Consider the following 25,315-nt stretch of genomic DNA (forward strand, 5'->3'; position numbering starts at 1 on the left):
CTAAATGTATTAATAATAGGGCTGTCAAGCGACTAAAACATTAATCACGATTAATTGCATGAATAAAAAAATTAATCGCAAATTAATCACGCCGTTAAACAATAACATAATACTATTTATTTAAATTTTTTTGGGTGTTTTCTACATTTTCAAATATATTGATTTCAATTACAACACAGAATACAAAGTGTACAGTGCTCACTTTATATGTATTTTTATACAAATATTTGCACTATTTGCAAAAGAAATAGTATTTTTCGTTCACCTAATACAAGTATTGTAGTGCCATCTTTGTCATGAAAGTTGAACTTACAAATGTAGAATTATGTACAAAAATAACTGCAATCAAAAACAAAACAATGTTAAACTTTCGAGCCTACAAGTCCACTCAGTCCTACTCCTTGTTCAGCCAATCGCACAGACAAACAAGTTTGTTCACATTTATGGGAGATAATGCTGCCCACTTCTTGTTTGCCTGTTCTCACTTTTAGGTGACATTGTATTCACATGGCATTGTTGTAGCTGGTGTCACAAGATATTTGTATGTCAGATATGCTAAATATTCGTATGTCCCTTCGTGCTTCAACCACCATTCCAGAGGACATGCATCCATGCTGATGATGGGTTCTGCTCGATAACGATCCAAAGCAGTGTGGACCAATGCATATCCATTTTCATCATCTGAGTCAGATGCCACCAGAAGAAGGTTGATTTTCTTTTTTTTTTTTTTGGTGGTGGTGGTTCGGGTTCTATAGTTTCTGCACTGGAGTGTTGCTCTTTTAAGACTTCTGAAAGCGTGCTCCGCACCTCATCCCTCTCAGATTTTGGTAGGCACTTCAGATTCTTAAACCTTGTTTTGAGTGCTGTAGCTGTCTTTAGAAATCTCACGTTGGTACCTTCTTTGCGTTTTGTCAAATCTGCAGTGAAAGTGTTCTTGAAACAAACATGCTGAGTCATCATCTGAGACTGCTAGAACATGAAATATGTGGCAGAATGCAGGTAACACAGAGTAGGGGACATACAATTCTCCCCCAAGGAGTTCAGTCACAAATTTCATTAACTCATGATTTTTTTAATGAGAATCATCAGCATGGATACATGTCCTCTGGAATGGTGGTTGAAGCATGAAGGGGCATACGAATGTTTAGCATATCTGGCATGTAAATACCTTGCAATGCCTGCTACAGAAGTGCCATGAAGCAGGCAGCATTATCTCCTGTAAATGTAAACAAACTTGTTTGTCTGAGCGATTGGCTGAACAAGAAGTAGGACTGAGTGGACTTGTAGGCTCTAAAGTTTCATATTGTTTTGTTTTTTAATGCAGTTATGTAACAAAAAAATCTACTTTTTAAAGTTACACTTTCATGATAATGATCTCGCACTTCGATACTTTTATGAGGTGAATTGAAAAATACTATTTTTTTTATTGCTTTTACAGTGCAAATATTTGTAATAAAAAATAACAATATAAAGTGAGCACTGTACACTTTGTATTCAGTGTTGTAATCAAAATCGATATATTTGAAAATATAGAAAAAAATACAAAAATATTTAATACATTTCCATTGGTATTCTATTGTTTAACGGTGCGATTAAAAGTGCGATTAATCACAATGTAAAAAATTAATTGAGATTAATTTTTTGGAATTAATCGCATGAGTTAACTGTGATTAATCAACAGCCCTAATTAATAAACAATATGTAAATATAGAAGAATTCTATAGAGTGTGAGTGTAGCAACCGTGCACATCGGGGTTCTCAACTATATAGTAACTTTAATAATATTGTGCCTGATCTTGGGACAAGAACCTATCAACCCTCAAAGAGATACCCAGGAATTCTTAAGTAATCAATATCATTAATATATAATCTATAGATCAGGCTACAGATATGGCACCTGGCAGGGCCAGACTTCCCCCTTACTCTCTATTTCCAGTTCCTTAAAACTTAGGGGTGACGGTTAGATCATTTATCTGTGCCAAAATCCATAGGCCTCATGCTAAATGCTTAAGTCAATGGCTTACAGGATACAGGCCTACAAGTTCCTTGCAATACTGCTTAATATAATAAAGGCAAGGCAGTGAATATAATAAAGGCAAGCTAGTCCAAACTAGGGCTACAAGTATTCAGACCAAGTTTCCTTCTTATCCCAAGCGGTGGTCAGGATTGAAGCACAGCGCCGGGGGACAGGGTGAAGCTGGTGTTTTGCTGTTTGTGCTAGATGTCTTTGATGCAGAATCCTCTGGACTGTCAGCTGCCACCCAAGAAGAGGAGAAATTCCCATCTCAGCTGAGCGCCTCTTTTTCCCGTTGTGCCCGTCTACCTTTTAATTTCTCTCCCTCCACTCCTATTAAATATTTAACTCTGAAAAGCTTCTGGGGTGCAGCTGGTCTGCAAGATAGCTCTGCCAAATAAAGTTGTAATGCATTAGGCATTCAGAACTGAAGCAAGCCTATGAATCTTTTGAGATTTGTCCATCACTATTTAATAATGGAATCCCTGACCCACCACAACCCGTGCTAGAAGGCTACAGAGGCCATTATTCATATGCTACGCAGATAGCTAGTGTGCAGGCAAGACAGCAGCCTGGAAGCGCCTGTCAATCACACCCCCTCTTATTGTGTCACATTAAAGTGTTCTCGGAATCTCATTGCAAATGCCTCATCCCTTGTGAGAAACGTTAGCTCGCTTGCCAAACACCATCTTCTCTGCCAGCCCTACTTTATACTTGGTAACGCCACACATTACAATCCCTGCTGAGGACGCCAGCAAGATTTCAGCAGAAGATTTCCCCCTACCCTGGTGGCTTGGACAACCCACGCAATCCATACCTGTGTGTATGGATCCCCAAGAAATCTGATCCTGCTTTATTCCACCTCTTGGGTCTACTGGCATTCATCAGAGCCTCTGATTTCAGTTTACCAGATGGTGAAAATGGACCAATTGACTTCTCATCCCATCCCCATTGCTGTGCTGTATCAGCATTGATGGAAAATTCGCACACTCTGGGGTTATGTGCATGGTGAGAGAGAGAGACCATTCCTGTTGCTGATAACTCATCAGCTTGGCTGCATGAAGTGAGCCAACAAGGTTGGCTGGTGTTCTGGCCGCTGCAGTAAGCAGAACTCGATGGGCTCTTGAAAAATGGAGTTGTCTGCAGGAGCGGTAAATGTTTGCAATTAACTTAAACGTGGTGGATTTTGGGTTTGTGTGTCTTTCGAACAGGAGAAGAGCCAAATATCTGGCACAAAGCGCACCCAGTGTGTGTCATTCACTCGTCCTGATCAAACCACAGGGTTATCGGAATTCGGTGAAAGCTTCCCTCCTGAAACACCACGAAAGCTTATGCTCAAATAAATTTGTTAGTCTCTAAGGTGCCACAAGTACTCCTGTTCTTTTCACTTAATCAACAGTCGAGATGGCTTCAAAGCCTCCTGATACCATTCAGTAAATCAGCACCATCTCCATTTCAATGCCATGTCCATTAGAGTATCTGAGGTGTCCCACAGCAGAAGTGGCAAGCGTTTCACCTCTCTCTCTTTCCAGTCATGGCAGTTGATCCTTCCTCTGGATGCTGGTAGCTTCTTCCTCAGCTTTGCTGTTTGTCTGGTGCTGCAGTAATTCAGAAATCGTTTATTGTGACTGTTCTCCTGGTTGTATTAAATGTATCCACATAGGTGGAACCTGCTGAATACACCAGATCTTTAGCACTTCACAAATAGTAGTAATAATATAGGTTGGGATACATCTGAGCATACCAGGGCGGTTCAGGCAAAATCCACTTGCCATGCTGCTAAACGTTCTAGATCCACCCAGGTCACACACATCTGCTGTGCTGCTGAATGTTCTAGTCCCACTACAACAAACCATTGATTTATATGGAATATGAGTGGACAATTGCAGCTCTGTGAGTGTAGGACACTCCTGCAGTGGTGGGGCTGAGGTCATATATTTTTGCTGTAGGCGGTAAGTTGGAAGATCGCTGTGACTTACGAGACAAGTGAGGGATGGAGGTTACGAAAGATACTCGGCTGCTGGGCTGGCTGGAAAAGAATCATTCCATTTTGTGAAAAATTGTGAGCTTTTGGCATTTGTGTTTGTTCCATAGTAGAATGAAACTGAGGTCATTTGAAATTTTTCACAAAATAACCTGAGAGTTCTGCCCCAGAATAGTCAATAGTTTGGTGGTTAGGGCACTCAGCCAGGAATGGTGGGACTGTGGATCAAGTCCCAGCCATGAATCAGGCAGATCAGGGACTTGAACCGATCTATTAGAATTGCTTGAGGGGGTCAACAAGCATGTGGGCAAGGGGGATCCAGTGGATATAGTGGACTTGGACTTTCAGAAAGGCTTTGACAAGGTGCCTTATTAAAGACTCTTAAGCAAGTAATGGGATAAGATGGTAGGTCCTCTCATGGATCTGTAACTGATTAACTGATCTGTAACTGAGTAAAAGGAAACAAAGAGTAGGAATAAATGGTCAGTTTTCACAATGCAGAGGTAATTCCAAGGATCTTTACTGGGACCTGTGCTATTCAATGTATTCATAAATGATCTGGAAAAGGGGGTGAACAGTGGGACGGTAAAATCTGCAGATGATACAAAATTTCTCAAGATAGGTTAGAACATAAGAATGGCCATACTGGGTCAGACCAATGGTCCATCTAGCCCAGTATCCTGTCTTCTGACAGTGGCCAATGCCAGGTGCTTCAGCAGGAATGAACAGAACAGGGCAATTATCAATGGATCCATTCTGTTGTACACTCCCAGCTTCTGGCAATCAGAGACTTAAGGCCTCCCAGAGCATTGGGGTTGCATCCCTGACCATATTGGCTAATAGCCATCGATGGACCTATCCTCCATGAACTTACCTAATTCATACTTTTGGCCTTCACAATACTCCCTGGCAAAGAGTTCCACAGGCTGACTGTGTGTTGTGTGAAGAACTTCCTTTTGTTGGTTTTAAACCTGCTGCCTATTAATTTCACTGGATGACCCCTCATTCTTGCGTTATGTGCAGGGGTAAATACCAGGGGAAAATAATTCATTTTCTCTGCACCATTCATGATTTTATAGACCTCTATTATATCCCCCCTTAGTCATCTCTTTTCCAAGCTGAACAGTCCCAGTCTTCTTAATCTCTCCTCACATGGAAGCTGTTCCATACCCTTCACCATTTTTGTTGCCCTTCTCTGTACCTTTTCCAATTCTAATATCCTTTTAGAGATAGGGTGACCACAGCTGCACGTGTAATGCCGAGAGACCCAGGACATCGACAGCTGGGATCAAACCTGTGATCTCTGGAGCTTAATGTATGAGCCTCTACTGCATGAGCTAAAAGACACGTGTCTTTTAGCCAAGGCTGTAAAAGGCTCATCAATCTCTAGCTGGTCTAGCTGCCACTAGAGGGGAACAGAGTGCCACACAAAGCAGGGATGGGTTACACATGCAGTATTAAAGTTGTGGGCATACCATAGATTTATATGGTGGCATTATATTTTGTTTTATTTTCTATCCCTTTCCTATTGGTTCCTAAAATTCTGTTAGCTGTTTTGACTGCTGCTGCGCATTGAGTAGATATGGTCAACAGAGAACTTGCCACAATGACTCCAAGATCTCTCTGGAGTGGTAACAGCTAATTTAGATCCCATCATTTTGTAGGTTTCATTTTAGATCCCATCATTCTGTATGCATTTTCGGGATTATGTTTTCCAATGTGCATTACTTTGCATTTATCAACATTGAATTTCATCCGCCATTTTGTTGCCCAGTCACTCAGTTTTGTGAGATCCCTTTGTCACTCTTCCCAGTCTGCTTTGGACTTAACTATCTTGAGAAATTTTGTATTGTCTGCAAATTTTGCTACCTTACAGCTAAGTCTGACCTAGTATGGCCATTCTTATGCCTTCTACATCCTGAGCTACTGGCTCTTATGGGGTGGGTTGTTTTCTCTCTCTGACCGGAAATTCCATTCTGGACCTGAGAAACCTAATTGGTACTTCCTGATCAAGAAGGCAGTGGGTAGTTACAAGGGCTGTATAAAAAATGCTGCTATCTGTCCACTGAGAGGTGCAGCTATGGGTAATAATAGAACCTAGCTCCCATTGCTTTTTCTGGATTGCTCTTTAGTGAGCCTGCCCTAGACAGATGGGAAAGATTCCCACTGACTTCAATGGGTTTTGGATCAGGCCCCCCAGGTTCGCCCTTGCTATGCACTCTGCCACTTTGTGTATTATCATGAGCGCTCCTCACCCTTCGTCTTGGAGGAACAGAAAGCAGCAGTGCATGGAGAGACTAAGGGCAGGCCTACACTACGCTCCAAGCCAATGGGAGAGAGCTCTCTCGTCGGCTTACTTACACCACCTCCGCAAGAGGCAGTAGCTATGTCAACAAGAGACGCTCTCCCATTGACATAGCGCTGTGTACACGAGGGGCTAGGGTCGGTATAACTACGTCACTCGGGGATGGATTTTTCACATCTCTGAGCAACATAGTTATACCTGAGTAAGTGTGTAGTGCACCCTGGGCATTCTGCCTTCCACAGAACCCAGAATGTGTGGGGCAGTGGGGTGTCTCTGCATATACAGGAGGAAATGAAATGCCAGAAGTTGCAGGAAAGTTTGGCAGAAGCATTTTCTTTAGAGAGAGAAACTAGTTGTTAGCACTCCGCAAATCCTATTAGAACCATTTCCAGGATAGGGAGCATTGTTATAAACCATGTGATCTTCTCAACAACCAATCAGCATCCAAAAATCCCCAGCAGTCTGAAAAGTTCCAAGTTTGCTCTAGGTGGTATCTTCACAAACTCTAAAGACCCTTGTGAATAATATGAACTGTGCAAAATAAATTGATTTATAATAAATTATTTCCTGAAAGCTAGAGTACAGAAGGGCTCTTTGATTCATGATATGGGTGCATCATTAGACAACAAAGGGGAATATTAAGCAATGAATAAGAGGTTGGTGGTATAATGGCATCTTCAAATGTCTGAAGTGGGTAAGCACCAAGGAGAGATAGCTGGGAATGAAACGGGTGTAGCTAGGAGAATATGCCTCAATGTCTGTCTGAAAAGCGTTCAGACAGTGAGATCTATTATACTTTGTAATAGTTGCCCAAGGAAAGTTGTGGGTAATTTAAAACTGGATTATAACGTGCTGAAGAACATGCTATAGAGCAATCCTCCATCAGCTGTATTTCAAACAGCCAGTTGAAGTGACTTGCTTGATGTCATGTTATAGGTCAGTGGGTGAGCTGGGATTAGACCCTAAATGACCTGACTTCCTCGCGCAGTCCCTTTAACCATAGGCTGCATCGCCTTTTGGGCAGCAAATAGCCTGAGGGACTGATTACAGGGGATTCATTCAAACCCTTTCCCTGTTGTTCACTTCAAAGAAAAACTCCCCATCTGCATGATAATACCTGAAATGAGATTAGGAGACAGATCCGCTTCGATAAACTGGATCAAAGTATCTGGACATTCTCTTCTTAAGAAAGAAAAGCAGCAAGATGGTTCCTGGAGGTTCAGCCACTAGGTGGCACTGTTGGTGAAATACATTATTGCAATGAAACTCCACAGCAACTAGCAAAGCATTAAAGGATTTTATGGTGAACATCTCTGGTGTGGATAAGCAAGCTCTGCGACCAGTCCCTGTCTGGTAGAGGAACATGGTACAGAGTCAGGAGTAAACTAAAAATAGAAACAAAAGGAACATAGCTACAAAGCTTGCAGCATCTCCTCAACATGCGCCTCTTCACTACCACAGAGGATGTCACCTTTGACAAACCTTCACAATGCACAGCCTGGAAGCTGTATTTTTGCAAGATTTCAAATTGCAAACTCCACAGAAAAACTGGAGATATATAGGTATCTTCTTGCTTCCCTGCAGCATAAATTAAAGCAGAGCTTATCTTTAAATCCTCTGACTTTACTGAAGACGGTCACAAAGATGCCTATGAAAGGGTTCTGGCTATGTTTGCTGCATACTGTATACCTCAGAGACATGTGGTTTATGAAAGAGCATGTTTTCACCGGAGAACTCAAGACTCAGGAGGGAAACGTTGAATGTCTTTATAAGAGCTCTGCCATGCATTGGCTGAAAACTGTTTTTTGGGAATGCAGAACATGAAAATATCAGACAGGCTGGTTATTGGGTTAACAGATAGAAACCTTTCACAGCAACTACAACTGAAGAGAGATTTGATCTTAGACACAGCTGTACAAAAAGCAAAGCAGTGTGAGCTAGGGAACAGCAATCCTAAAACAACTTGAAAAACCTGCAACGAGCTTAGAAACTGTAAACGGACATTTGAGCGTTGTCATTATCATAAAACCCCTGAAACAAGGAGACAGAACTCCCAGGTTATGAGGAACCAATTCCAGTCTCTGTGCACAAAGTGCAGAAAAAGTTAGATCCTAAGAGATGACGCATGTCCAACACAATGTAATAAATGTATGAAATATGGACATTTCACAGCTGTTTGCCACCTCGAAGGAGTCAGGAAATTGACTTGTCTTATGGACAATCAAGAGCCATTGTTTCTGGGATCTATCATGTGTGACGACATAGAACTGCCCGGAGTGTGAAACTGAATATTCATGGCAAGACAATTGACTTCAAAATTGACTCAGGAGCTGAGGTCAGAGTCACCTCAGAAGGGACTTACAATCACCTTCAACCCCTCCCAGAGCTGAAGTCACCTGACACAGCTCTGACTAGCCCTGGAGATTCTGAACTACATGGGCCAGTTCACCACAGAAACCACTTACACTCTGAATGCAAAACTTTTGTCTTTGTACATGATCAAAGGACCACAGACCAACAGCCTTCTCAGCCGCAGCGTGGCAGCCATGATGGGCCTAGTGGGAAGTGTGGAAGAACTCGATGGAATGTTTGGTGATATTCAGAGGTGCCATTTAGGGAAGGGGGAGACCTGTCCCCCCTGAGTTTCGTGTCACATCTGGGTGAAGTTTGCAGCAGGAGGGAAGACGCTGCCCCTCCTCCCCCTGGTGCCCTGCTCCACTGCCGTCTGCAGCTGCAGTGCTGCGATGGGGCTGCCACTGACCAAGTTGCTCAGGACCCAGAGCCTGCTTCCTGATCTGCTGCACAGAGTCGGGCAGAGGCTGATGTCAGGGTGTCCCCCTCTCCCTTCCCATCATGTACCCTGTCTCTGCTGAGCTGGGATATGGGGACAGGGAACCTCTCTGTGCCCCTGAGGAGTGGGAGCTGTGGCTGCAGCTGCTGCTGCAAGCATTCAGGCTCTTGAGTGCTCTGCTTAAAGAGAAACAATCCCCCCAACACACACACACACACACACACACACTCTTCCCCCAACACACTCTCTCTCTTTCTCACACACACACACTTGTGTTGTAGTTGTTGTTATGACTTGGTACTTCCTGTCAAAATGCTCAGTGCAGATATATTCTCTGTAATTTTACTCTTTCAAAGATCGTTAAGGATTACAGTGCTGTTATTGTAGTTTTTTGACTGGTCTGCACATTTCATAATTTAATTTCTCTCTTATGTTTAAATTTAATTCTTTTAGTAGTGAGTTCTAAAATGCCTAACCTGTCCTAGCTGGAATAATTATCATTATTACTTTTATTACCATATTGTGCTTTATCATTCATTATTTAAAGTGGTACAATCAACTAATAGTATCCTTCTTGAATGTAAATTTAGCTTGCACTCACCTTAGCAGTGCCAGTTTTTTTTAAAAAAATAGCTAAACACATAACTTTAGACACTGGGCAGATGAAGGTCACTTATTTTCAAATTGTATTTTTAGTTCTATCTGTAAAATAACTTAAAATTTGTATGAAAATAAATGCAGTTCCAAGACATACTAGTTGTAATGATGAAATCAAATGTTAGTGAGTCACATACATGATTGTGACTGGTAAATTTAAATGCCAAAATAATTAGAAAAATAAATTCCTTTTCTTAATAAAAGACGAAAAAACCTTAATAGCATATGTTAAAATTTAGTAAATGTGCTTTTAATGGAGTGAAAAACAATTGACTAAAATAGAGTAGATAATGGCAGTAATGCAGAGTGTGTCTGTTAGAGGAAGTAAGCAGATTTTATTTTTATTTATGTCTACTAAAGATAGTGTACAAAGTATCAAACCTGCGCTTCTGAAATCTGTGTTAAATCTCCAGAATTAATACTTTAAGGCTTGAGATTGGGAATATCTTGCTGTATTATCTCCTGATGTTTCTAAATTTACATATAAACTTAAGATGTGGCTTTAATTGGTGTTTGCATATATTTTTTTCTTTCTTTATATAGGATTAAAGACACAGTGCTTCTGTCAGCTAATTTCTAAGTTATCTGCAAAAAAACTAGAGTTCTCAGGTGCCTAAGTAGCCCTTGGAATCACAGTTAAAGTTGTCCCCCCCCCGCCACAAAGAGAATCTGAAATGGCACCCCTGGTGATACTGGATTTTTGAAAGGAGAGGTGGTACAAATCAATTTAAGAGATGATGCTGAACCATATAGGGTACATGCACCTTGCAGCATTCTTCCCCCATTACTACATTAAATAGAAAACTTGTTTGAGACTGGAGCCAATTGGCATAATTGAGAAAATCTCTGAGTCAACAGCATGGTGTACCCCAATGGTACCAGTATAAAGAAAAATGGAAACACATGAATGGGTGGATCATAAAAGACTTAAGTTTTGAGAGAAAAATCTATCCTCCCAACACTGGATGACTGCCTCCCTGAAGTGAAAGGAGCTACAGTATTCTCCAGGATGGATGCCGTGAGTGGATTTTGGCAAATTCCATTAGCCAAAGGAAGTATTAAACTGACTACATTTATCATACCCTTTGGGAGGATTTGCTTTCAAGGATTACTTTTGGGATTCCCAGTGCACCTGAAATTTTCCAAAGAAAGATGGCAGAACGGTTAATGAGTACAAATGGAGTTGTAGTTTCCCTGGATGACGTTGCGCTGTATGGATTTTCAATGGAAGAATACAGCAAAACCCTCAATGAATGCCTAAGCCTAATCAGTCATTCTGGACTGAAGCAACACAAGGGAAACTGATTTGCGGGTAGGCAGAAAATGCAAGGTTTGGGGACAGACAACAAACAAAGGTGGAATCAGGCCTAGTCCTGAGAAGGTAAAAGCAATTTGAGAATTGAGTGCACCAATGAATGTACCAGAACTGAGATGTATACGGGGTATGGTAAAATAGCTTGGTCAATTCCTACAAGACCATTCCACAAGTGACAAAACCACAGGAGGAACTGTTAAAGTTCAACACATCTTGGCTGTGGGGCCCAAATCAAGAAATTGCCTTCAAAAAGAAATGATCTCAGCCCGCTCAAGTTCTGAAGTACTATGATGTGAACAAACCCACGATGGTCAGTGTGTATGCAAGCAGCTATGGCCTAGGACAGGGATCTCAAACTCAGATTACCACGAGGGCCACATGAGGACTAGTACATGGGCCCGAGGGCCGCATCACTAACACCTCCCTGCCACTGCCTGTGGCCTGACCCCACTCCACCCCTTCCATGAGGCCCTGCCCCTGCCCCGCCTCTTCCAACCCCTTCCCCAAAGTCCTCACCCCAACTCCACCCCCTCCCTGCCCTTATTCCAACCCCTTCCCCAAATCCCCGCCCCTGCCCCACCTCTTCTCCACCTCCTCCCCTGAGTGAGTGGCTCCCTGCTCCTCCCCCCTCCCTCCTGGAAAGCGCTAAGTGCCTCCAAACAGCTGTTTGGTGGCAGGAAGCACCTGGAGGTAGGCAGAGGAGCAGGGATGCAGCACGCTGAGGGGGGCGGTGAGTGAGGGGAGCTTGGAGGCCGCAGGAAATAACTCAGGGGGAATACGGGGGGGGGGGGGGAGAGCAGGGAGCTTGGCGGGCTGCAGCAAATAACTCTGCAGGCCACATGTTTGAGACCCCTGGCCTAGGAGATGTGTTGTTGCAACAACATGGCTCTGAATGCAAGCTAGTTGCCTTTTGCTCTCACACACTCACAGAATGAAAAGGAGTGCCTGGCAAGCGTATGGGCATGTGAGCATTTTTATAGGTTTCTGCATGGACTGGACTCATTTACACTGATAACAGACCATAAATCTCTTGTAACCTTCAACAATGGAAAAGAGCTAGATCAAGCACCACTGAGATACCTATTGCTAAAGGTCTATTGCTAAAGGTTAATGCAATTTAACCCAAGTGCTAAATATGGTTCTGGGAAAAATCTGGTCATCGCAGGCACTCTGTCATGGAGACCAGCATTGCACTCAATTACCCGTGCACTCAAAAAAGAGGAAAAAGCGTACGGGGATGCATACAGACCAATGTCAGAAAAGAGACTACACGACCAACTACCAAAAGCAACATCAACAGAGACGTAACTTCAGGAAGTTCTAAGTTACTTTAAGGGCAGCTGGCCAAACTATCATAAGGAAGTGAGGAGACTGCTTTCTGAAGCATAGACAATTAAGCAATTCAGATGGACCCATGATTAAAAGCCCTTGCATTGTAATTCCAAGGGAGATGAGAAGAGAAATCCTAAACTTCATCCAGGAAGGAATCAAAGATTAACTAAATGCTGTGAATGGGCTAACCAGTCAGCATGGTGGACAGGTATCAGCAAGGACATAAAGAATAAAGTATCTGCATGTGACGATTGCAGAATTAACAGACCAACACAAAGAACCTTTTTAATAACAACACCTTTACCAGACAGAACTTGGAAGAGAGGAGCTGCAGATTTATGCAAATTCAGAGGATATCATTACCTGGTTGTTGTGGACTATTTTTCCAGGTATATAAAAATGTAATGTTCTTGAAGGACATGTTGCACTGTTATCGAGAAAATGAAGTGCACTTTTTCTCATTTTGGTATTCCAGAACTTGTGATAGACCATGGACTACAACTCACTGCTGCAGAATTCTCTCATTCTGAACAAAAAATGATTTTGATCCTATTACTAGCAGCCCACATTACCCACAAGCGAATGGAGAGGCTGAGAGAGCTGTTAAGACAGCCAAGAAAATCCTACAGCATGAAGATCGATTCCTTGCTCTTCTGAGTTACAGATCAACACGAATAGGAGCTCCTGGATATAGTCCAGCACAACTCCTCATGGGAAGACAACTCAGACTCTTTTCCAAAGTTGGAATGGTAATTCTGTCTCCAAAGTGAAGAGAGGAGCCAAATCAAATAAAAAGGCTAAAAGAGTTTCTGAACGTGTTTACAATGGACATCACACAGAGAACTGCTAGGTCTAAAACCCAGTGATTGTGTTCATCTCAAACTGGATGGAGAAAAAGGATGGACAACTCCAGCTGTCAAAAAGAAAAGGAATTCAGCGCCCAGATCATATGTCATTTGAGAATGAGAGTAAAGAGTTCAACAGAAACCACTGACATCTACAGTTTGTTCCACAGAGAGAACAATCAAAAGAGCAAACTTTACAGGTAGCCGATGCAGAAAAAGAAGACGATAACTCAGGGATTCTGGACCAACCATAGCCAGTTGTTGCAACTAATGGCCAGTCAGATGACCAAGTTGTTACATGTTCAGTCTGCATAATTAGGAAACCAGTACAATTCAGAGACTTTTAACAGACAAATACAAACTGAACTTCAAAGACAGAGGATAGTGTAAATATTGTAAATCGTAGGAATGTCAAAATTAAAGAGGGAGATGGAATGGAATGCTAAACCCTATTATACTGTTCAGCCACTGTGTGTGTGTGTACAAATACCTTATTTAAATGAACCTCAGCCATACCTGGCAGAGCATTAAAGGATCTTAGGCTGAACATAGCTGGAGGGTATACGCAAGCTCTGTGCCCAGGCCAGGTCTAGTACAGGAGCATGACAGTTCCTGTGTCTGAAGTGACAAGAGCCCAACATTGCCGTGGGATGCTCTGAACGGATGGTGCAGGTGACACAGATAGCTGGCAACGAGCGACAGATGGTTCTCGTGTGGAGATAGCACATGGAAAGACAGCTCTGCTTCTGAAACCTGAGGCCTTGTGTGTTTCAGTGGGCTGCCACACAGTGACTGAGCGAAGGAAATGAGACAATGAGCATCTCTGGCCACTTGTTCCTTGTTCTTCATTCCACTGTTGCGGAGGAGGGAGAGACCAGACGCTGAATGGGCACCAAGGCTACAATTCTCCCCATGCTGATGGATTTGAAGGAGTTACATTTGGCTAATAAACTCCAGCCCCTAGGGCCTGATTCTCTTCTGGTTCGATGCTGCTTGAACTCACCCAATCTCGACGGAGCTACTCCCAGCTTTAAACTGCTGAGATCAGAATCTGGCAGCGGGTGGGCTACACCCTCCTGTGTGCACAGTCTGACGCCTTCGTCAGACATTCGGACAATTCCCTCAACCCCAAACCGCATTCTGCGGTGGAATGAAGGAACCTGACAACACGTGCTGCTATTTCCTGCGACACTTAGTTCAGCTGTGAAGGATCAGTGTCCAATATCCTCCCACAGCTTGGATATGGCATGTTAACAGCCCCCAGAGGAGCCATAGCTTACCGTGGAGTGTCTGAGAATTGTGGGGGGGGGGGAGCTGATTTATGCAGGCATTTGTCCCACACGTTCTCTGACAAGAGTGCTATCATCAGCATACTTGCAAGGTGACTATTGCTCACCAAGCATTTATCGAGTGAATTCCCTCGCTCTCCTATCACAGCTTAGATAATCCTCATGTTCGGGGAGGCACTGAGATCATTTGGAGCACGTCTAGGGGTTGGGGGCTTTTGCAGTGTGTACTTTCAAGGGGGTAAACCAGGGCCTCGCTACCACACAGTAGGTGGGCCTAGGAAGGGGGACGGCATGTCTGTTGGATCAAGAGTGATGAGCATCAACTGGTTGAACCCTCCCGCTGCAAAGTGGTGACAGAAGCTACTACAGCTTGGAGGAACCCGGTAGGGCAGATCCCATCTGTCTATTCCTCCACCTCCAATCACTGCAGAGCCCCACTGCTGGGCACCCCCTGTTGAGGGGCTTGGTGCATGGCCCATCAAATGTGGTTTCCATTGTTTCTGAGGATAGCCTGTGTGCTGCGATGCATCGGCCAGACCCTAAAGCACTGCCGGTACTTTCCGCCCCCTGGCCGGGGGTTAGCTCTCTGCATTGTAACCTGAAGAGCACAGGATTTGTTCTCTGAGCTTGGATTCTCTTTTTACAGTCCACTTAGTCCCTGACCCTGGTCTCTTTGCTTCTTGTGGCCGTAGGAGAAAGGAGGGATTTGGAGATTCTGTGCTCCACTGCTGGTCCTCCTCTCTCTGGCCTGCAGGTGTCGGAGGGCCACGGACGAAGCATGTCATTTTTCTCTCTTCTCCGGCTGGCCGGCATTGAAAGGGTTGTGTAGGCCATTTTCCTCATAGGGTATGTTTACACTGGAGTTAGACACCCACAACTGGCCTGTGCCAGCTGGCTTGGGCTCAGGCTAAGGGGCTGTTTCAATTGCAGTGTAGATGTCCTGGCGGGCCTGCAGCTCCAGCTCTGGGACCCTCCCACCTCGCAGGGTCGTACAGCTCAGGCTCAGTACCGAACCTGACTGTCTACACTGCAGTAAAACAGCCCCTTAGCCCAAAACCCTGGAGGCTGTCAGCTGGCCTGGGCCAGCCGCAGGTGTCTGATTGCAGTGTAGACACACCCTGTGTCCCAGTTCCAGTCTCCCCAGGGAGGTCGGAGTGGAGAACTCGGAAAAAAACAACATGTTCAGCTCCCAGTCTCTCACAAGCAGGGATGGATGGGCTGCAGAGGAAGCACACCCAGCCTCTCTCTGCCCGGGGCCTCTCTCGCCACCTCTCTCTGCCCGGGGCTGGGCAGGTTGAGGAGACAGAGGGCCTGCTTCATCATTGCACCGCTCCAGTTTCCCATCAATAGATCAGATTGACACCGGGGTAGAGCTGGAGCAATACGCTGGCCCGGAGTGAGATGGGAAGGAAGCATTTTGCACCATTCTGCAGCGCCCTCTGTGGCTGATCAAGAAACTACATGGATGGGGTTGTGACTGGGAGCCACCCCCTTAGCAAAGCAGGGACGGCAAGGGGGGTGCCGGTGCAGGAGGGAAGGAAGGATGCAGCATTTGTTCTGTGTAAGTAAGAGATGCAGGAGGCTCCCGACTTCAGACGCTTTCTCCTTACCATCCAGCGGGATCACTAACAGGAAGGGAAGCGCAGGCCAGATGTTAATTACATCGGGAACTTTCTAAAGGGTTTCCCCCCTCTCCCGCCCACGTTGGCAGAAACAGCTGGCAGGTGGCATGTTCAGCCGCTGGGTCAGTTGTGGCACCCAGTCAGCTGTGCGCACATCTGGCTCGCACGTGTTTGGTTCTGTACTTTGTAGCTTGGCAGATACTGGGGGATTTTGGGGAGGGGGGGTGTCCCTGGTGTTACCTACATATGGAGAGAGACTGAGGTTAATCATCTTCCCCTCCCTTCTCTGAAGACAGGTTCAGGGCTGATGTGTTGCTTACTCCCCTCCCCTTGCCTGAGTCAACATGATTCTTTGAGAGAAGAGGTTAATGAGATGGGCACAGATGGCACCAGCTGCTGCGGGCTCTGAAGTGCTTGTTGACTCCCCAACAGTGTTTGTCCCAATCTCTTGACAGTTTATTCAGCTGATATGGGTGGGGTGGGGGCTGGAGCAGGCTGGGCAAAGGGAGGCAGAAGGGAACAATGAACCCTCAGTGTTGCTCATTTAGAGAGCGTTGCTGGCTTGGGCCAGCTGGCAGCAGCGAGCCCAGTGTCCGTGCTCAGCGCATGAGAACTAATAGCAGACTCAGGAAAGGAGAGGCAGGTGGATACGATGCTGCTTGGGAGTCCTGGGTTCAGTTCCCGGCTTCAGCCCAGGTTTTCTATGTGCCAAAGCAAGGCACTTAGGGACAGATTTTCAGAGGCATTTGGGCAACTAAAGATGTAGGCCGTCACCTAGTGGAATAACTCCCCAAGTGCCTGACTCCCACTGATTTCAATCTGTTTAGGTGCTTTTGAAAATACCACCAGGCACATATCTAGGTGCCTAAATACCTGTCTGCTTGTCTCTCTGGCCCAGATCCTCAAAGGTCCTGAAATCTGGGCCCATTGGTTTGCCTGGGCCTTGGTTTCCCCCCTGTGAAGTGGGAATAACAGCACTACCCTATGTCACAGGGGGTTGTGAGGTGAAATACGTGACTGTGTGGTGCTCTGGTGATGGGGGGCTGTGTCTGAACCTAGGATTGATAGAGTCTAGAGGTGAGGGCGTGGGACTGTCTTTGCAAGACCTCTCCTCCCCCCCGAGATGCTCTGTTGCTCCGAGAGGGGCAGCTGAGACGTCTCCCCACTTTGGCCGTTCCTCAGGCGTATGTCTGCATCAATAGCTAGCGGATGATACGCCAGTAGATGGCTCAGAAGAGTAGGCAGCCTAGCTCCTGGATTTTGTTGGACTAATAAAACACATTGTGTAGTGCAAATGGCTGCCCTCGAGCAGCTTTTTACCTCAGCTCTTAACAGATAAGTCTGGCCTTCAGTCTAGCTGGTGTCTGTGGCCTTGTGGGACATGTATGGCTTGGGAGCTCTCTCAGCTGGATATAACACATAGGTTATATGTATCTGCATATACACCCACCCCTCCCACCTCTTTTTACAGGTGCTTTGTCTCCTGGGGATCCATAATCTCATCTCTAGGATCCCTATCATGTAACTGGGTCTGCACAGACGCTGTGTGGGTGCTGGGGTCCATCCACATGGGTCCAGTTGCCAGGACCATGGCCTAGAAAGGTGCAAATTAGCACAATTTCTTTTGTTGTGGTTCCTTTTGTTTGGTGTGATTTCTTACAGACACCCCAAATTGTGCTTGATGCAGAGTGACTAGTTAGAGATTTTAAAATGGGGGGGGAGGGGAGGGAAGGATTTCTATGTATCTCTATGTGAGCCATCTTTGCGGTCTAAAACGGATCCAGGTTGTGCTCATTTTCTCTTCAAAAGAGTCTCTGAAGCACTCAAAAAATGGACAGGGCACAGCCTCAGCAGATGTAAGTCAGCCTAGCTGCACTGATTTCAATGATCCTAGGCTGACTTACACCATCTTAGGATCTGGTCCGATGTACCTGAGCAACTGTTTTGGCCTCCAAGCTTTCAAGTTGGTAATGAAATCTGAAAATCCCAATAATCCCAGTGGATCTTTCTGCCCTCGGAACCAATTAATCTATTTTCTGGTAGTTTCTGCATTTTGCTGTCAACACTTTGCACACATCTGCTCCTCTCCTTGAATGAGACTGATTCAAGACAGAGGCATTTCATTTCCTCTGTGGTGTGTGGGTTTTTTCAATAGATTTTTTTAAAAAATACCTACTCTGAGGACCTGATGAGGAATGTTGTTGTCTGGTAAAGTCTGCCAAGCTGTTCATGAGAAACCCAGGAAAATATGAAGTATTCAAGGGAAGTGGCAAATTCATCATTGCTTGAACTCTTTCAATACAGGTTGGAGGCTTTCTAAACACCATGCTGAAGTTCAAGCCCAAGTGATTGGACTTGATTAGTGTCATGTAGTAACGAAGAATAATTCTCTCCACTCCAGGAATCGCTAGGTGTTTATGCAGAAGGTCAGACTAGAGGATCACAATGGTCCCATTTGTCCTCAATATCTATGAATGTCAGGATCCCAGCTATGAGATGCGGACGGAGGCCAGAGGGGGTTCAGTAACTAGGTTCTGAGTTCAGTCCAGGGGGTCCAGGCCAGAAGCAGCAGTCCGTACTAGTGTCACGCTGTAGGGCAAAGTCAGGTTTGAGGTCAATGAGCTGCACTGGGTTGGAGCCAAGTAGGTCAGCTGAGGTATGTGAGTGGAACAGAGGCAGGATGAGAAATCAGGAGTGGAACAGGGGCCAAGAACCACGACTTGGTACCAGGAGCAGGACTAGGAGTGTGCAGTAGGGTCTGTTGCAGCAGCAAGGCTGGGGTCTACCTAGTTTCACAGCCAGCCTGCAGCTGTCTTCCCTAGGCCTTACATAGCATGCCTGGGCCAATCAGGGAATGCGGTAGGCACTGCCAGTCAGGGCCTCTTTGGTAGAACATCCAGTGATACCTGAACCCATAGAGTTAACAGGCAGCTGTTCCCCACTCAAACAGACCTTTTTGGGTGGCGGTGCATCCAGGAGCCAGAGAGCTGGGTTCCAGACCCCCGGAGCCTCACAGGGAACTTGTAAAATACTGGTAGGGTGCTGTGAAGATGAACACATTAGCTTACGGTGCCTGTGTTTCATGAACAAAACCAAGAGGTAAGTGCAGACCATAGATACTGGTCTCATCCCACACACACAAGTGGTACCAATGTGCTGACACCGCAGTTTGGGAAGCATCTGAATGACACTCCAAACCACACTCCCAAGAACAACCCATCTCCTTCTGTTTTCTACAGTTCTTTTAAATACTTTTCAGTGTGCAGGGAAATGCCAGATTGAAAGCCCAAGAGACTAAACGCCAAATGGGCATATGCCTAAACCGTGCACTGCTGGAACAACCTACCCAGATGCAAAGCGTGCTGTCTCCACGACCTCTCTGCCGAGATTAACATCGGTGACTACAGTTGTGGTGTGATCTGTAACTGGACTCTGACCAGCATTTGTATAGGCCCCTTGAAGATCATCAAATGGTCTGAACTTGGCTGGCTTTGAACCAGTGATCTACAGGTGAAAGGTGGCCTACTAGGTGTGAGCACCAACCAACAGCCTAGTCCTGAAAGTATCCCCTACCACGGCACCACCCACACAAGTTACCATGGTTCTTGGACAAATGGAGGAAGTTGAAATGCAAAGGCAGGAAGCCAGAGGACACATTCTCCTCAGAATCCAGCCAATGGCAACATAAGGAATTTATAAAACCTCAGGCAATGTCTCTGGCCAATTACTCATGGTCCTCTGCTCTACCACAACATCCTCCAAATTCCAGCCTGTGTCCTCTCTATCACAAGTCCAGCCACTGCCTGCTCTGAGCAACTTTCCTTTCCCTTTTCTAACCATATCGAGTGAACCCATTGCAGCCTTCCTGGCCCTGTGATCAATGAACCTGTGCAGAAGGAGACTCACAAACCAGATACTTCATCAGAATCAGGCCCAGTGCTTCAGCTGCTGGAGCTCTGAGTGAATTCTGTGGTACCATTTGGTACCTGGCCCTTGCCTCCAGGGGTGATCAAATCCACCCTGGAATGCCTGGTTCTTCTGCTGACAGAAATGTTTGGATTTTTTTCTAGAAGACCTGCTGTACTTCAAGGAGGAGTTATTTCAGGGAAGTTCTCTGGCCTGTGTTATGCAGGAGGTCAGACTACACAATCACAGTGGTCCCTTCTGGCCTTGGAATCTATGAGGCAAGACAACCTGGATCCTTCAAAGTCGTCTTCAGGCCATTGTTGTTTGCACTGCTGGACTTCATCCTCAAGGAGATGGGTTAAGCAGTATCCGCATCTTTGTCTGACTTCTGCCCATCAGCCACCTCTGACACTGATGAAGATTGGGTGGGTGGGCACCCCCTGCTCCCCAAAATCTCTGCCATCTAGAGTTTCACAAGGCTTGGTCTTATCACTCTCCTCTTACATGCCTTAGTACAAACCTTAGTGATAGAGTGAGACAACACAGGCTGTCAACAGTATGCTAAGTATCCTTTCCCTCCAGTGTATCCTCAAATCACCCAGGGCTTCAGGGAGGTTCAAGGCAAGATGGAGAACACCTGGCTTAATCAGAATCCTGGGAGGTCTGAAGTACTGCTAATTGGGAGAGGTAAATAGTTGGAGGTGTTGGCCAAAGCTATCACATCTCTGGCGACTGTGCATTCTGAGTACGCAGCCTCAGGGTCACGCTGGATTCACCACTAACCCTGGTGCATCAATCAGCAGCAGGCACTAAAGTACCTTCTCTCACCTTTGGCCAACCAGGGATTTTCAAAAGCACTCAGCATTGACCTAACTCTGCTCCCATTGATGTCAGTGGACTCTTCACCACCAACTTGGCTGGGAGCAGTTGGGTCAATGCTAACGTCTCCACCCCTCAAATGGAGACCCAGCCGCTGTAATTCATACATGGCTGGGCTCTTGCAGCTCTCACTCCTCTGTCTAGACGAGACATTCAGAAAGGAGCAGCGCATGCTGATCAGTGGAATGAGCCAAAGAGAACACTTCACATCCCAGCATGCCGCATCCAGCATGGGCTGTCTGTGCACCACAAGATCTAGTAAGTTCTGCTGCCGATTTTGGAAACATCAGAGGGGCTAGGCCACTGGGATTTCAAAGACCCACCTTTTGTGGTAGCCATGGTCGTTGGGTGTGTAGCAAGTAGAGATTCAAGAGAGCAGGAACCAGAGTCAATGCCTTTTCAAAGGCAGCTGAGAAGAGTCCTACCCATGATATTTTCAGGTCATTTCGGTAAGACACGTCTCCAGAATAGCATTCCCCAAAGAGCAAGGGAGGAAGAAGACCTGGCATCACATGCAAAATAACAGCCTATGATTGAACTGAAATCAGGATAAAGAAATAACATCATGTGCAAAATCAGGGCCCTTGATTACACCTGGAGTAGGTTGGACAAACGCACAGACTGCGCGCTGGGTCGTTCTCTGCATTTTAACCTCGCTCAGCACTTAGGTGTTTTGTAAATTAGATCAAGAGACAGATTATATGAGAGACTTTGTTTCCCACTCCCTTGAGTCACCTCGTCCCCCTGCAGAGCTGTCCTCCTGCGGTAATGACAGTTATTCCATTAGGATGGGCGTTGGCGCTAATTGGTGGCAGCTGCCATTGCTGTTATGTTTACAGGGTGCACTGGAAGAATTGATGCCAATAAACCAAAGCAGCCTTGTAATGTATGGCATTAATGGAAATAGCCTGATCACAGCCCTTCTCTCGGAGATGTGAATCAGCAAAGAGGGCACACTGGAGACAAAAGGCGATTTCTGTGGTTCCTACACTGAATGATGGACAGTAGTGCACATCCCATGTTAATGAGGGGGAATAGTCACTTGTAATGTTAATGGCTTTATGAATGGGGGAATGGACTCCAGTAATATTAACCAGGGATACACATCCACCACAAAGGGACGTACGCACTGTTCATATTAATAGAGGTTTCACCCCCCCCATACCCATGAGGAGCTCACCCCAATAATGTTAATAGAAGATGGAACCTATTCTTCTCAGTGTGAGTCTCCAACAGGGAGAGCCAAGTGTCCCTGTTGAACAGGTGATATTCCCTACTAGTGCTAACAAGACTTATTCCCTCTCTTCAAAGGGGAAAAATTCCATTACAGTTAGTTAATAATCTCTTGCTCTTATGACTAACACCTATTACGTAATAACCCCTAGCACTTTTTCATCTGTAGATTTCAAAGCACTTTACTTAAGAGGACAGTTCATTAGCCCCATTGTAGAGACTGGAAAACTGAGGTACAGAGCAGGGACATGACTTGTTCAAGGTCACCCAGCAGGCCAGTAGCAGGGTCAGGTCTTCTGAGTTCCAGTCTATTGTGCTATCCACTAGGCAAAAATGAATATGGAGTATATTTCATGCTACATTACAGGATCATGGTCATTAAAGATGGGTAAAACAACCTGTTGTAGCCTCAAATGCATCATCCTACAAGGGCAAAACATAGGATCCGCAACTGGTGTACATTTATTAAAGCTCCTTTGAAGTCAGCTTGCAGGCTGTGCTGTATTGAAACATCTATGTCCAAATCCAGAGGACAACACAGCCCACAATATGTTACAAGTTCTGAATTCAAAGACAAAATTGTAGCCGTAATTATTATTAGAGATAAATGTAATTTTTCAAAATAAAAAGTTTAGTCAAAAATGGTCTTTTTTATCAATTGACAATTTTTGTGACACATTTTCACTTTGATTCAAATTTTTTTTTCTTTATTTGATGAAACTGGAATTAAAATTTTAGGCTCTGATCCTGCAAACACTTCTGCAGGTGCTTAACTTTCCTAGCAGGTAGGGCCCCATTGGAATTAACGAACCTGCTCAGGGAGTAGAGTCGAGCATGTGAGGAAATAGTTGACGAATCAGGGTCTAGGTCTGAGGTTTTTCTTTTCTTTTTTCCTTTTCCACTCTGTAACTTTGGCAAAAGTTCCATTTTTTGTAAGTGTCAGAACTGCAAAAGTAGAAATGACATGAAAAAAGAGGGAAAAAGAGAAATATTGATGACAGTTTAGTACATTCAGTAGAAAAAAAATTAAAAAGTGTGAGATAGGATATTAAAAAAACCCAACTCTGAAACAAAAATTTTTGTGACAAAAACTTGAACATTTTCCAAAACAAATGAAAAATAATTCAGTTTTTAAACTTGCCAAACGAAAATGGCTTTTAAACTGTTGTTTGCAGTGTTGTAGCTATGTTAGTCCCATGATATGAGAGAGACAAGATGGGAGAGAGATTTTATTGGACCAACTTCTGTAGGTGGAATAGACAATCTTTTGAGCTATGCAGAGCTCTGCTTTCCTTGTGGGTAGACATAGGGTACCTTTTGACCTAATACAAGGCATAGATGCTTATGATGTGGCTGGGAGTTGCCTCTACCTTTAGCTCACAGGATAAAAAAGTCTGTTTCCATTTAGCTTTTATCAATTAAATAAACAAAACCCTCGTGCCTTAATATTTGGGAAATACGTAGTTAAGGAAATTTCAGATAATTTCATTTCAGTATCCAGAAATATTTTTCAGTACTTCTAGCTTTTATTTTGTGTATCTTAGTATTTCTTTTACTAATTAATGAACTGCAGTCCACTACCAACCTTAACTCTGACTTTATTCTTGTTAATATCTTGAGTATAAATAAACCAAACACTTCTGATAATTAGTAAGACAGACTTTGCTACACTCTATTACCCACAGAGATTAGAAATGTATTGTAGTTTAATTATGGTATGTACTTTTTTTCCCAAACACTTTAGGAAATTGAAAGTTATGAACTACTTCATTTACATAATTCTTGACTCCACTGTTTTCTTATTTATCAGAAGTAAGCACCATAAAATGGAGTGATGGGTCTGTGGAAACTACAGGTTCCATCATGCAGTGCTCCACCTTGAACTGAGGGTGTTGTGTTCATGGCGCACCCGCAGAAAAGTTAGATTAGAAACATCAAATAATCTTGCTGGAAGATTGCAGCATAACACTACTTTATTTCTCAGTGGTCAGAACAATAACACACGAGAATCCAAAACCAGAGAGAGACAAAGCAGGCTGCTCCCTAAAACAGGGACACAACTCACCCTGCCATGTTCTAGGTTGGCTCCTTCCAGCCTGACTCTGCCTCTCTGAGCCCTGGATCTCATGCTTCACCAAAGAGTCATCTAGGCTGCAAGCAGGACCAGGAAACACCCCAACTCTTAAAGTGATAGCTTGCAATTCCAATATAGTCCTCAATACACCACAGAGGGAAGGTGGAGCGTTGGACACTGGGATTTGCAGTGCACTGCAAGCTCAATAAGCTACTGCTCCATATTAAAGATGAGGATAGGGCTGTTTAATGTAGATTTGACATGTCCCTCCCATCAGGGGAAAGGTGGCAACCAGCAGAAGGGGTCACGGTACCCCCAAGCTGGCAGCCCTGCTAGAACATGTCCCTTCTCTCTCTCCTGCCAGGCTGTTTGCCGTGAAGTGCGCTGGCTGCTTTGAAGGCATTGCACCCAGTGAGTTTGTCATGAGGGCCCAGAAGAGCGTCTACCACCTGAGCTGCTTCTGCTGCTGCGTCTGCGAGAGGCGGCTGCAGAAGGGTGACGAGTTCGTGCTGAAGGAAGGCCAGCTGCTGTGTAAGAGTGACTACGAGAAGGAGCGGGAGCTGCTCAGCCTGGTGAGCCCGGCTTTGTCGGATTCCGGTAAGGGGGAACCCGGAGCAGAGAGGAGCTTGTGGCCTGTGCTGTGGGGAGTGAGTCCAGGCCCCCGCAGAAACATGCCTGACTATTCTTATGGATTTGTATGACCTTAGCGCGTAGGAACCCCAGTCGTGGCCCAGAACAAAAAGACGGCCCCAGCCCCAGAGAGCTTATGTGAGATGGACCACAGCTGGGACATATAAATGCAAACTGAGAACCATCCAAGCTGTAGGGGTGGGTATGTAACCCACGATAACAGGGTGGCTCCTTTTCCCACTCGAGTCATATAATGAGACCCCTTCTTGGCTCCTGTGTGATGATTGAACCCATACCTCTGCCTCTAAAAGCTCCAGCGTCTATGTCTTGAGTCCAATAACATTAGCTTGTAGGGAGCAGCAGGCTTTTAAATCTCTAGGTGTGGTTTAGCCACTAGAGGGAGACAGAGAGACAGAGATTAGCATGGAAGCCCCAGTTG

The 25,315-nt window shown here is 45.0% G+C and overlaps 1 protein-coding gene across 1 annotated transcript in view; it reads left to right on the top strand.

Annotated features, from left to right (window-relative positions):
- Positions 1–25,315, top strand: part of LMX1A (LIM homeobox transcription factor 1 alpha) — a 143,389-nt gene that overhangs the window by 89,820 nt on the left and 28,254 nt on the right. The window contains exon 4 of the mRNA XM_048861952.2: positions 24,611–24,843. Within this exon, the coding sequence (XP_048717909.2) occupies positions 24,611–24,843 (233 nt within the window). The remainder of the gene's footprint in view (positions 1–24,610; positions 24,844–25,315) is intronic.

The sequence above is a fragment of the Caretta caretta genome, chromosome 8 (assembly GCF_965140235.1).
Source record: "Caretta caretta isolate rCarCar2 chromosome 8, rCarCar1.hap1, whole genome shotgun sequence".
Lineage (NCBI taxonomy): Eukaryota > Metazoa > Chordata > Testudines > Cheloniidae > Caretta > Caretta caretta.